General features: G+C 39.1%; 1 protein-coding gene across 7 annotated transcripts in view; it reads left to right on the forward strand.

Annotated features, from left to right (window-relative positions):
• The window catches only part of MBTD1 (mbt domain containing 1), a 55,957-nt gene that overhangs the window by 28,180 nt on the left and 14,027 nt on the right, over nt 1–13,750 (forward strand). For all 7 annotated transcript variants that reach the window (XM_084648202.1, XM_084648201.1, XM_084648203.1 and 4 more), the window contains exons 13-15: nt 2,405–2,487; nt 2,979–3,213; nt 4,720–4,797. In XM_084648202.1, coding sequence (XP_084504328.1) covers nt 2,405–2,487; nt 2,979–3,213; nt 4,720–4,797 — 396 coding nt within the window. The remainder of the gene's footprint in view (nt 1–2,404; nt 2,488–2,978; nt 3,214–4,719; nt 4,798–13,750) is intronic.

The raw sequence follows: 13,750 nt of genomic DNA on the forward strand, positions 1-13,750 counted from the left end.
GTTAAAATGCACATAAATTTATCCTTCATACCAGTATCCATCAGAGTGGGAGGGGTTCATTTTTTGAACAAGGCCTAAGGAATGATTTTTGTGAGCAAAACTGCCTGAACACCATCATACATGTCTGCAGATGGTTTTCTGTTGGCTTCATCTCTAAACTTTATTATGTTGCTTTAGCAACATATAAAGGGCGGCATCGGTAATTGCATCATAGTAGATGATAAGTGCTCATTGTTTGTTTATTTTTTTGTAAGAATTTTGTGTCTGTCCCTATTCATTCAAAATCTCTAAATTATTGGAAGGAGAAGGGGGGGGAAGAGCCTATATTACTGGTAAGTGCAAGTTTCTATTGCACTGAGTGCAGAGATTTTCTGAATATTGAGTGTACTGACAGTTGTACCTGCAACAAAATGAAAAACATTTCATAGCGTTCCCATTAGCTGACAAGAATCTATTGGCTTTTAGCATTTGGCGAATCGGTAGCTGAGCAGATTTACCCTTGCTTACTGGAGCTGTAACATTCAGTGGAATTACTGCAGAGAAAATCCTGGGGATAATCTGACCTGCCAAAAACATAGTCCATCCTGTGCTTTTTTTTTAAAAAAAAAAAAAAAAAAAGCTTTCTATCCCCTCCAAAAAATAAGAGATTTCGGAGTCATTTACAGAATGAAAATTTAATAATGACAAAATGTATGTCTGCACACACTCTGGTAAAACCAGACTTTTAAATGGACAATACACTATAAATGATAGATGCCTGTCTTTGAAGAATCGTGAGTAAATGTTGTTCTTTGGTCACTGAACCTACAAGAGAAGGTGAACTTCTGTTATCATTTAATATACTGCCTTGTTTCTTATATCGTGGCAGCTCTCCTCCTTTTCTGCTTTTGTCTGCATTTCTTCACTTTCTCTCTTTAGAATTCTTGATAGTCTATCAATGGATGATACAGGATTGTTATTATTATAAATCATATTCAGTTTTGTAAAATTTCGTTTTGTGTATGACTAACAAACAGCAGTAAGAATGTTATAGAACTTTAACCTTCTTAGTAGGTTACATTATTTCTGAAGCCAGTGCATTATTATAATGATCAGAGCCCCTTTAATACCTGTGAGAGGTGTGTTCTAGTGGCTAAATTATGGAGCTGGGAATTGGAAGTCCTGAGTTCTAATCTTAGCTCTGGGATGGACTTCCTTTGCTCCCATCTTTCCCATAGGCTTGTTGTGAGGATTAATTAGATAACGTTTGTTTAAAATAAAAAAAAAAAATTGAACTTGTGTTTGAAGATCTCTGTATGTTAACAAAAAAAAAAAATTCTTATGTGCACCTCTTGCCTTGTTTTCTTGAATCTGCAGCCAGTCAGACACGTCTGTTTATGAGGGTGGTGTGAACTTGGTTTGCTGCCACCCTTTCCGTATTCATCTTGTTAGCTTGAAATTTTACAGTATGAGAAAAGGGGCCTTAAAACATAGGATTCAATCCTGTAAGGCGAAGAGCACTCTTGGCTCCCAGTGAAGTCAGTGGAAGTCGAGGACACTTGGAACCTCTCAGGATTGGGACTGGAGTTTGGTGTTGAAGTTTAATTATATGTCTGAGGAATGTAGCCCTGTAATATTGAGCTGTGACCCAAAGTGGCAGCTTGGACTAAAACAGTGGCTTTCTCTCTCTCTCTCTCTCTTTTTTTTTTTTTTTTAGTTATTATTATTGTTATTCTGCACACCACTTTTTAAGTGAAGTCTTATGGGGACTATCTTCCATCCCATCACTCCAAGCCCCCATCACCTCTTTGTGTTCAGAATGTTTAATTCCACAGACCACCACAAAGAAATCTGCAAACTATTGTTGGTCCACAGGACAAAAGTTGAGACTTTCTGGTCTAAGAAGCTGTCGGAAGGGAAAAGTTGCCCCAAAACAGTCCTCTATCCCGTGAAAGTTCAATAGACTAAACAAACGTTAAATACATTATTGAGAAACAGTTCTCTCCTGTAGTTTACAAGGTGGAGAGAAGCCCTTCATTACCTCTGCTGCTACGTTTTTTAACCCTATGATCTATGTTTTAAAAACATTATTTCATTGATTGTGTTTTGGCCAGTCTTCTCCAAACAAATCCAACTTTTCAAGGATAAAATTATTTTTCTCCCTCAGAAAAGAGTAGATGATTTTGCAGATTTGTCTTTAGTCACTCATATCATTATAAAAAGGCTGTTATAGCATTTAAAGAGGTTTTCTTCTCGTTTGATTTGTGTGGAACCCAAAATGGAGCAAAAACTCAAATTGAGAAAAATATTTTGATATTCGTGTCTAGCTTCTTTGTGTTTTTAGTGACCATGTAGCCTGTCAGTGTTGTTTTTAAATGAACAAAGTTTGCAGTTGATGTACGAAGGTACTATTTAAAATTCACAGGTTATGCAAAACTCCCTTTCAAATGGTTTGACTACCTCAGGGAAACTGACTCTATAGCAGCACCTGTAAAACTCTTCAATAAGGTAAGATAAATCATTGGTAAAGCCAACTGTACGGCATGTGTGCTATTTACAGTGGATTTTGTGCTGTAAATTCCTGCCTGCTTGGTCCCATAAGGTTAATCAGTCTCCTCAACTGTCTTAAATATGTTTCTTCACTTACGTGCTAATTGTTCGTGAAACCAAAGACAGTGATTTTCAAAGTCCATGTGAGTATGCTTTGAAAAATGTCTAGTAGAAGAGGAGGGAAATTGTTTCTTAGAATTTGTGTGCATTCAGCTTGTATATTTCAGACTCTGAAAAAAATCTTACTATGGAAAAAATAGGAGCACATTAAATTATATAGATGATACCTTGGTATTTCACCATGTTCGCTTTCACCATCCGAATAATGCCATTTGAAATTAAACTTGACTGAAACAGCAGCCCCCATGAAGTATTTAAACTTCATGTAGAGTAAGATGTTAGACTTGGTTTCCTGATATTTGGCTGTCTTGCTTCATTCTCCTTTTCAGGAAGTTCCAAACCATGGGTTTCACATTCGAATGAAACTGGAGGCTGTAGATCTTATGGAACCACGCCTTGTATGTGTGGCCACAGTAACCCGCATCATCCATCGTCTACTGAGGATACATTTTGATGGCTGGGAAGAAGAATATGATCAGTGGGTGGATTGTGAGTCCCCTGACCTCTATCCTGTAGGGTGGTGCCAATTAACTGGATATCAACTACAGCCTCCAGCACCACAAAGTAAGTTGCTATGCATTTGTAAATGATTCCTCTTGCATCTTTTTAAATCTAAAATTTACCAGTTGCCTTCCAGTGTTTATACATGTGTGGTCATTCTCGTAACTTTACCCTTTTGGGTTGGGTAGCCAGCTGCAACAAAAAATGGACTAGACCCTTGCTAATTCTCAGAGGCACACCATTCTAATCTGTTTCACTGTATAACGAATAAAGCACTTCAGAGCATTTGCATGGCTGTGCTCTGTTTATTTTAAATCCTGGGGCTAACAGATGTTTGTTTGGGCCAGAGAAGAAGCAGACTGCTTAAGCATCAGGCCTAGATAACAACATTATTCATCATTTATAGCACAATCAGTTTGCATGGCACTTTACATTAAGAGGCCCTGATTTTGCAAACATGTGTTAGTAACTTCATGCATTGAAATCAGTGGTACTGTGCATATGCATAAAGTTGTTCACATGCACAAGTGTTTGCAATATGGGATCTTGTAGTATGCACTGATTGAATTTAAAGAACCCAGACAGCCTGCTTGTGTGTCTATACCTGGCTTTTCAGTCCCATAAACCTGTCCAGAGCCTGGAGAGTGAATATGTAAACACCAGATGCTGTCTTAGTGTAGCTGGCAGCTTATGATTTGAATACTTTAAATGTTGGCAGGCTTTCAGGAATACATGAAATCAGTTCTGTCAACTGACAGGTTTGGTTTTTTTTCTTCTTCTTTGTTTAGACAAACATACTGGAGGAGTATAAACTAACTGTAATATAAAAATACATATTACAGGTTATGGCTGATTTGGAATGTTTTACTTTAGTTTATTCTTTAAGTGTTTTTCCTATTAGTCTGCCTTACCATTGCTTATTTTTGCTCCATTTCTTTTATTTCATTCTTTGATCTTGCCTTTTCCCATTCTTTTAATAATTTCTCTCTTTGTAGTCTGAATTTTTTGATCTCTCTCTCTCTCTCTCTATTTATTTCTGACTTAATTTGTGTGTTTGTGTCCATTTTTCATATGTAAATCTTCTTTGTGTGTCTGGTTTTCTAATCTTTTTCTGTTTCCATCTTTTTTTTTCCTCCCCTTCCTCCCAACTTTCTTCTTGTCTTATGTGAAATCAGAGTGGCAGCAAGACTCGGTTTTATGATTTATCAGCTGTACTTCTCTAGTCAGGAAAATGATTGCTATGAATAACTAATTGCTCAAAGGAGCAGAGCTATGGCTCTTGCAGCAAGTGTGTGTTGTCCCATAATGACGGATGAGATGACTATTTGTAGCCTGTTAGGTCAGGAAACGTGATATGGGTAATTGTGTTCCAGGGGCTACTGGAATGGGTGCTGTTCAAGTAGAGGATTTTTCTTCTGTGAATGTGTTCTGTTTAACAGAGGCTCTGTCTTCGTTCGTTCATTCATTCATTGAGGAAAACATTTTTTTGTGAATTTTCCTTAGCATGAAAGACTGTGCAGTATTTTCCCAAAGCATTAATTCAGAATTTTAATTCTTAATGTTTTTCAGCATCAAGAGATAGCCAGTCAAGTTCATCAAAGCAAAAGAAAAAGGCTAAGTCACAACAGTACAAAGGACACAAGAAAAGTGGGTGACAAAGTGGTGCTTATATGCCCTTTCGCAGCTGTTACAAAGTTGTGCAATTTGTCTCAAACTATTCTGGTTGGAAACGTTGCTTGTGTGTGAATAAGTGTTATGCTTAAAGGTGCAGTATGCCATAAAAAGAGGCCTTTTATTAATTGAGAAACATTATTTTTTATAACTTGCAGCAAAATAATCAAATGGAAAGTAAGTGGTTTTGAGAGGATTGATATTGTTCATAACTTCTGTGTATATTGTTCATGGACAAATAAGTTAAATTATTTTTGATACTCCTAAAACCAGTTTTAGGTAAGGAATTCTGTATAAGCATGAAGATATAGTAAAGCAGTCTTGAGCAAACTGCTCATATATGTATGGCTGTTCGCTTTTTAACTCTTTTTTTGTAGCAAAGCTGTAGAAATAAGATCAAGGTTGTTTTGAACCAGATGGTAAATGAGATGTAGAAAACCGAGGGCAATCTATCGTCCTCAGTTACTTCATAAAACTAAAATTTGTCTCCTCTTGCAAAACAATACTAATCTTTAAATTGACAAGTTTATCAATTTTTAGGATGTGGGGCAACAGTAGAAAGCTCTTAGTAATAATGTTACTTACAAAGGTACTTAGTAATATTGCTATAGTTGACTACTCTTGTCAATGAGTATATAGTATTGCATTTTTTTTCAAAATACTAGGGATTTAACAACTGTCCAAATCCTTTCCACATTTGTAGTGTCTCCCTGGGAGCAAATTGTTTGTTTTCTTCAAAAATTCAAACAAATCTGTTTAATTTTTAAGTTCCAATAATGCACTTTCCCTTCCCCCTCTATTCCTATTTCTGTGACTCTATTTCAAACCAAAGCTATTTTCTGTCCCTAACAAAGGGAGTAGAGACAGCCAATCACAAGAGCACTTTGTGCTTTCTTCTACCCTTTCTTGTTGGAGATCAGATCCATCTATATTTATCTTAAATTCACATTGCCCCTTTTATTCCAAAGGATGCCAAAGCATTTTTCAAAAGATTGGATGCTTCTGAAAGAGAGCAGTGGAGGATAGCACCAACCCATGGTGCATGGCAAATTTTTATGCAAGATGGTAAATTTTATACAAGAACTCAGGGCAAGCTCCTTATTTAAAAAAATAAATAAGTGCCACAACATCTTCAATATCTAAGCAGAGCTGACACTTAATTTTTAAAACATTTGAGAAGAACCCACGTACAGTGAGAGGAGTTCATTTATCTGCCTAATAAGAATGAAGAGCCAATTCTATAGTGTCATAATAAGAGACGCTAGTTAGAAGACAGCCTACTTATTCCTGGAGCACTAAGCCATTGCTACTATTCACATTCTTGATATTTCCTTGGCAAGAGGTGGTATTTCCTTGGTGTAGGAGAAACGTGTTTTGTAATAGCAGCTGATACTTTGTGCTGAAGATATAGTGGACAAAATTAACTGCAAGAATAGGCAGAATGCAAACCTATCAATTTTTAATCCTTGTGGATTGCAAACCATCTCTTTTGCAGTCCAGTTGCCTTCGTGTTGGCTGCCAGCGAGGCCCTTGTATTAGGAAGTGGGCAATTCTGCTGACACAGGACATGACTTGCCCACAAGTTGGCAGACCTAGGTGGTTAAGAGCTGCATGACGGTCCTTAACATAGTGCTGGAAGAGATCCAGGGTGTAGAGCCCTGATTCTAGGGTTTATCACCGGGCTTAAATTCCAAGTTTGATCATCACACCTTTACTACCATTAAGCTCTGTCTTCTCTGACTCTGGTCTATTCAAATGTCTTCCTGCGGAGTTACCAGTTCATTGTTTTGTAATCTTGAGTTCGTTCAAGTGTGAAGCATTGAATACTTCTAGAGTTAAGAAAGCTCTCTAGCCTTTGGCACCTCCATTTTGGAGGAAAAGGAAGTGTTTGGGTTTTTTACTTTTTTTTTTTTTTAAAATATGCTTTAAAGGCCCTTATTACTACTTGCAAGTTCCTAATAAGCTTGAACATTTTTTCTTTACATTAATCAAATTAACTGCTGTTATTGCAGCCACAACGTGTAGCTTAAAGACACAAGACATTTCTAATTTACAGTTCAATCCATTTAGGTTGTCGGGTTCTACATTTTCACTCTGAAGTGAAATTGTTAGGATTTTACTGGGAAAAACCTGGATTTCAAAATATTTCTACATAAGAGCATATACAACAATTAATTTCTTGCTGATAGGGTGTGCCATCTGTAGCAAATTTTACAAACATTAATCCTCATACCTTTTGTGAGGTAGGCATGATCTGCAAGCTCCACAAAGAAAGTTTTTTGAAAACTTTACTGAACGCTTCCTAACGAGGATTGTAACCTCCTACTTTAAACTTTTCTAGCCTCCTTGAGGCTCTGATATTCCTTTAAAATTCATTCAGCAGAAAAATCAAGTCTGCGGGGATGGGAGAAGGGACAGTGTTAAGAAGACCTACCTACTGAATTTGACCCTTTACATAGCTTGCATTTGCAGAGCAGCTTTTGAGTTTATCAGAAATTCTCTTCAATAAATAACTAGAAAACAATGTTTTGACTGTACTTGTTTACAAATTAGATGATTTTCAATCCCTGTTTATCTCAGTTAAACACCAAACCTTGTATTTCACTATTGTAGATTCTTGGTATCAAAAATACTTGAGTCATGGAAGAGGAATCTCCCAAAAGAAAAAGTTGGTGAGGCCGCAATAGGCAACTATAACAAGGTCAATGCCAAGGATCTTTTAATCTATAAAGAGGACTAAGATACCTCTTTAAATATTCAAGTGGACAACAAAGTTCAAGTATGCACAAGGTGATGAATAACCAACGCTTCATGCAGTGATTAATTAACTTAAAATGAGGAGCACCCTGAAATAAACGTCTTTTGAAGGGGGAAGCCAAATTCTCTTATCTATCTTGAAAACAAGCTTTGTAGCATGGAGAGTTCTCAAATGAAAGCAATACTGTTTTGTAAATGTGTGGTGAGAAGGCCATCCAGCTGCATTGTAGGTATCTGCAGTGGAAATGCACTTCAGAACAAGTGAGCCTTGTCATGGCCTCCCTAGTTTCACGCCAGCCATATTACAACAGTGTGAAATACAATCAGACATCCATTTAGATGTAGTTCTCTTGGCATCAGCTCTGCTCAATTATTTGGAGTCTGTAGCAATGTTGCCTACTTCACCTATCTTCAGACTAGCCACTGCCACAGTTTCCCCCTCTTGGGCTCCCCAGTAACTTCAGCGTAAGCTTCCATGTGTCAAGTAACACCCCTTCTTGGTGTCTGGGTTTATTAACTAAGTTCACAAGAACTCCCATCCAGCCTTCCTAGCAGGCTCACAACCTTAGTGCAGGGTTCATAGTCCTGTTCGAGCTGAGGATTTCCTCTAGGAGACTTGCTGTCCATACTCCACCTTTCCCAGCTGGTACCTGTTCTCTGTGCTCCTGAGGCCCTGTGCCCGGGAGCTAAGGAGAGTCTCTGTGAAGAGAGCTCATGCAGCTCTCTTGCCTGTTTTGAGTCTCTCCTTGCTCTCTATCAAGCAGCAACTCCCAGGACTTCCTATCTGGATTCTTTCCTTCTCTCCACAGGCTTCTGTTTTATTTCCACCCCAAAGACCTCGTTTAGCCACATGTGATCTATGTCATGTGACATTGTTCCTTTTCTGCACCTGGAGAGATGAGCTGAGTAAGTCACAGGTGCGGCTGAATCCATCTCCCTTTAAAGGGCCAGTCATCGTGTAAGAGTGTTAAAAACAAAAAGTAGGTGGGCTTTCTAAGGGCTAGGTAGAACCCAAAGGACTCTGCCATTGAGCATATGGAGAAGAATGCTGCCTTGAAAATGGTATGGGAAGAATGTTAGCAAGCTTTGGCACCATTGTGGCGAGGAATCTTGTACCTTGTGAAATCTGATGTAAGGTACTTCAGTTGCTAGGACCAGGACTTAACTTGCTGTACAAGCTGAAGTCACTGCCGCCAAGAACGTCTTCACTCAAAATGGACAATAAGGGTCTATAGAGAGACACCAGTCTATCTTGGATTAAAGGAGTACTTGTGGCAACTTAGAGACTAACCAATTTATTTGAGCATAAGCTTTCGTGAGCTACAGCTCACTTCATCGGATGCATACTGTGGAAAGTGTAGAAGATCTTTTTATATACACACAAAGCATGAAAAAATACCTCCTCCCACCCCACTCTCCTGCTGGTAATAGCTTATCTAAAGTGATCACTCTCCTTACAATGTGTATGATAGTCAAGTTGGGCCATTTCCAGCACAAATCCAGGTTTTCTCACCCCCCCCCCCACACACACAAACCCACTCTCCTTCAGTGTGTGTTGGGGTGTGTGTGTGTGAGAGAACCTGGATTTGTGCTGGAAATGGCCCAACTTGACTATCATACAAAGAAGGTTGTCAAGCAAGAGATCACATCGGCATAACTACATCTCACCACAGACCTCTTCAGCTTTGAACTGTATCTCGTTCTGCTCATAGACATCAAGCTTGCTGATTACTATGCTGTCACAAACTAAACTGTTAGGACTCATAGGTGTAGATAGGGCAAGATAGCCTGATTCCGAGTGATAATCTGAGACTTGGCTCTCAAATTAGTGGTACTGGTTTAGTCTTCTGCAGCAGGATTGACAACCATATTTGGCTGGGCCTACTGGGTCTATTAGCTTTTCTGAGCTTTGCCAATAGCAGAGGCATTATTAGGAAGACATAACAGATCCTCTCTACCAATGAATGGAGACGGCAACCCTTGCGAACTTGGTCTTATCACGGACACAGAATTAACCTGACTAGAGCATACGTGCAGGATGTACCCCTATCCTTTGATAAGTGACTCAAGTCTTTTATAGTTTCTCCTTCCTAACACACCAGGAAACAAAAGAAAAAATCTGTACCCCAAATATGAGTCTGCATGAGAGGGGGAGCATTTTTGAAATTAACAGCCTAAGATCCAGGATGTTTCTGAAAGAAGGTTTGCTTTTCTAACTGAGCACAGGAATTCATTGACTATATTAGAGCCTTGCATGTGTTTGTCTAGCTCAATAATAGTGCAGTTTGGTTCACTCTAAGAAATCCACACATTTGGTACAAGAGGATCCTAAAGAGGCTATCTCTTTGGTCTCTGTTTAAGTTGTTAAGGTTATTTTACAGGTAGGTGTCTTTGCCTGCCTTGGAAGTACAGTGGTTTTTGCATCAGATATGTGAACGGGGATATAACAACCAAATGCCTTTTACATCAGGTGGAATGATCCTCTACATATATTCTTCCTTCAGTTACCTTCCTATGGAATTGTCAGATCAAGTGTCTCTCTGAAGAATCTAAACAAGTTTTCAAGGCCTTGAAGGTGGCAGCCGAAGACATAACAATGATCTTTTTATTCATATTAATGCCTCTTAAGTTGCCTGCCAACAGGAATTTATGTACACATATAAATCACCATGTATACAAAGGCACTAAATAGAGGAGTATTCATCTTCTCACCCAATAAGGCCTGCTGAACTCATAGTATTTGGTGCTCAAAGATTAGTTACATTTCCCATCAGTGCCAGATCTCTTGAAACAATATCTGAGTCTCTGATGCCAAGAATTTTCTCAAGTGCACGGCCTGGCTTGTGACAGACAGGTGCTGAGATTGCAGGAAGTTTTGGCCAAATTTCTTTACCATTTAGGACATGCAAAGCCTTCTAAAAGACCTGGATGATCTTGTACAATTAGTGCAAGAACAAACAAGTTCTTCATAGGAAACCTGCATCATTACAATCCACTGTCTCCTCATTCCTGGGATGAACAGAAGAGTGATCCGACTTCCAGTTTCCCCATTGTGTGTACTTAGCCAGAGAGGAAAGTTCTTAAAAGATTTCATAACCTCCTTAACATCACGTGCATGTTTCATAAATCTGCATTGTTTTTCTCCCTGAGACCTTAACCTGGTGGTGCTGATACCTGTGACAGGGTGCACAAAACTTGGTCACTCCTTACTGGAGGCCCTGCTGCTTTGGTGCACCCTGCCCTTTTTGGAAGGGCAGAGCAACAAGTTCAGACCTTGACTTCTCACTAGAGAAGTTTCCCAGGATTAGCTGCTGGCAGTCCACTGAGCTTCTTGTTCAGTCTGGACCTGCTGTTGTTGTAAGTCTTTCATCATCCCCTTTGTGATGAAAGGGGATTTGGACATCTCATTGTTGGTACCAATTATCATTGGCTCGCCTGAGCTGAATGTCCCACAGAGAGGACTCATTTTAATTTTACAGAAAATAAATTGACAATGCTAAAAGTTCATGTCAGCGTTGAAGTTCATAACATAAGACAATAGTCCTTCACTGATCCACCAAAATACTGTCAGTTAGGTCCTTAACCCAAGAAACCTGGGCCTGGTCAAGACAGAGAAGCCTTCCTTTCTTGTCACAGCCTCATCCAGAACTGGCCTTTGAAAGAGGTAGCCAGCCCTCTTTATCTGGGCTGCTGGGCCCTGATTGACCTCTGCTTGCTCCTGGCCCTTCTAATGGAGGACCAAGTCTTGTTGGTTTCTATCCGCAGCTGATGCTGGCAGGTCTCTCTAGGCAACCCCTAAAGGTCTGAGCTCACTGCTCTTGTCTTCCAAAAGGACAGAGTGCAGCAAGGCAGCAATAGGAATAGCAAACAACTGGTACAGCCCCACTCCCCAATGCTATTTTGTCGTCATCTTCCTCTATCCACTTGCTAAAACTTGCTACTCTCAAGTAGTCTTGGTGGTGATTATTACTTCTGTCCCCCCATATTTTGTGTTACATGGTGACATAACTGTTCTGAAGATCTGCTTCAGTATGGTGGGTTGTTTTTGGTTTTTTTAGATTAACTTAGTTTATAAATCGTACTTCAACCATAAGATCTTTGCATAGCCTTGTTTTAAATGTCCAGCCTGGGAACAGGAGGATGCAGTACACTCCAAGGAGCTTTCAAAGACTCCTATTGTCTGGAAAAAGCTCTAGGTGGTGGTCAATGTGGAGACTTAGTGCACAGCATGGCAGCATGTGTATCTACAGCGCACTAGCTTACCGTGCCCTAAATGGCTGTGTGGACCCTGGCTACTGTGCACTAAAAGTTCTGTGCTGCATTTTGATGTACTTCTGTTTGGAGAACTCCAGAACTGGCTGAAGGGAGCTTGGTAGGCAGAGTTTGCTCAGTCTTTCTCCTTTTTGCTTTGTCCCTCTCTCCACCATAAGTCTCCCTAAAGCTATTTGGAAACCATTACTTCACACAACACTGATGATAGACTGAGTCGCAGAAAAGGAAACTTCCTTCACCTAAGGCCACCAGGGCAGATTCTTGCGCTATGGGGTTTGAGATTCTTCTGTTCTTACTAACCTGAAGTGGATTTGTGATGTGGAGTGGGGAGAAGAGTCTGATGGGCTGTTTAGCTAAGAAACCTATTTAATAGGCCAAAAGGGGAGGAGAGGACAAGGGCATGAAAAAATCTTCTTGTTATTGGCTGCCTCCTGTTTTTTGTTTGTGCCAGATAAGTTACAGTGGCACAAGTGCTGCATCTCAGCAAATAATAATCAATGGTAAGGAGAAACTGTTCTTTCCATAGTTTTTGGTTGTAATTTTTTGGGGAAAGGGGTGGATTTTGTTTTGGAAAGAACATTTTTGAAGCATACAAATCTATGTGATATTAGTGTGTTTTTCCCCACACTGTGCAAAAACAGCCAAGATACTGGGGTTTAACAAGAAACTACCACACATCCTGAGTAACTTTTTTACTACAATGAGTTGTTATTTACATGCATGGTACTCGCACTTACTCATGTTGCACTCCAGAATGGCTTGAGTCATTCTGCGGAATGTTTTGAATGTGTATTGGAAACATTTCTGATGCAATATTTCAAATTCTTAATGGGTCCATGCGGTTGGAAGGAGTACGCGAATGTATTGGTTCCATTGAACATGCATATAATGAACTCCTGAGATAATGAAGCTCTGTTAATAGTAAAAGTCCCAAATTGTTCCGAAGTACCTTAATAATGCAAACAGTAGTACATGTACTAGTGAATCCCTGATTTAGTGTTGAACGGTGGGAGCAGTTTAACTGGAAATGGGTCCCACAGTGTAATACTTCTCCCCTTCCACTCCCCAGAAGAATATTACATAAAGTCTGATATTTGTTTTAAGCTTCTAAAAGCAAGTACATTGGTGCTGAGATTAATCTTGCTTTTATTCCAAAACATTTAAATGTTAGGTTGGGGAAAATAAATGCTCAAATGCTTCTTGTAGTTTTTTTTTAATGTGACTTACAAGGAGTTAATAAGCACAAATTTAGTAGCAATAAATTTTTATATTTTTATTATGTTTGTTGCCCATTTCATATAAAGGAAGCACATAGGAAAAATGGTAACGTCTAATATTTATTATTTAACATCTACATTGACACTGGATTTCAGAGTCTGTTTGACTTCAGTTGTTGTAATCTAAGCTTTTTATAGGGTTTTTTAACTGATGTGTAAATTAATACAGCCTGAGTTAGTCCTGTAAGTGGCTTTAAAAATATATCCGAAAAAGGAGATAATCGAAAGGGGAACAGAAATCAGCCAGCATCCTGCTTGGCCTTACCTTCAATAATCCTACAGGTAATTGTATGTTGCTATGCAAACCGCGTACAATGGAGAACAGTGGCTCTTTCACTAACATCTGGATTGCAAAGAAATGACTCTTATTCTTTCTAGGATTGGTATAGCTCATTGCAAGATCCATTTATCAGGTCATATAGTTCTAACTCCTCAGAACTTTCTGCTGCTACTGTAGGCTAACATCCAGCATTCATATTTTGTGGTGACACCACTTTACGGTGATAACATCCAATGTGTTTTATGTGTAATTGTGTGCATGTGGAATAACGTGTGACAGTTACATTGTGTTTGGCATCTTCAGGTCAGTCACTAGATTCTCATCTATCAATATAGCCATCACT

The sequence above is a fragment of the Lepidochelys olivacea genome (assembly GCF_965140295.1).
Source record: "Lepidochelys olivacea isolate rLepOli2 genome assembly, chromosome: 14".
Classification (NCBI taxonomy): domain Eukaryota; kingdom Metazoa; phylum Chordata; order Testudines; family Cheloniidae; genus Lepidochelys; species Lepidochelys olivacea.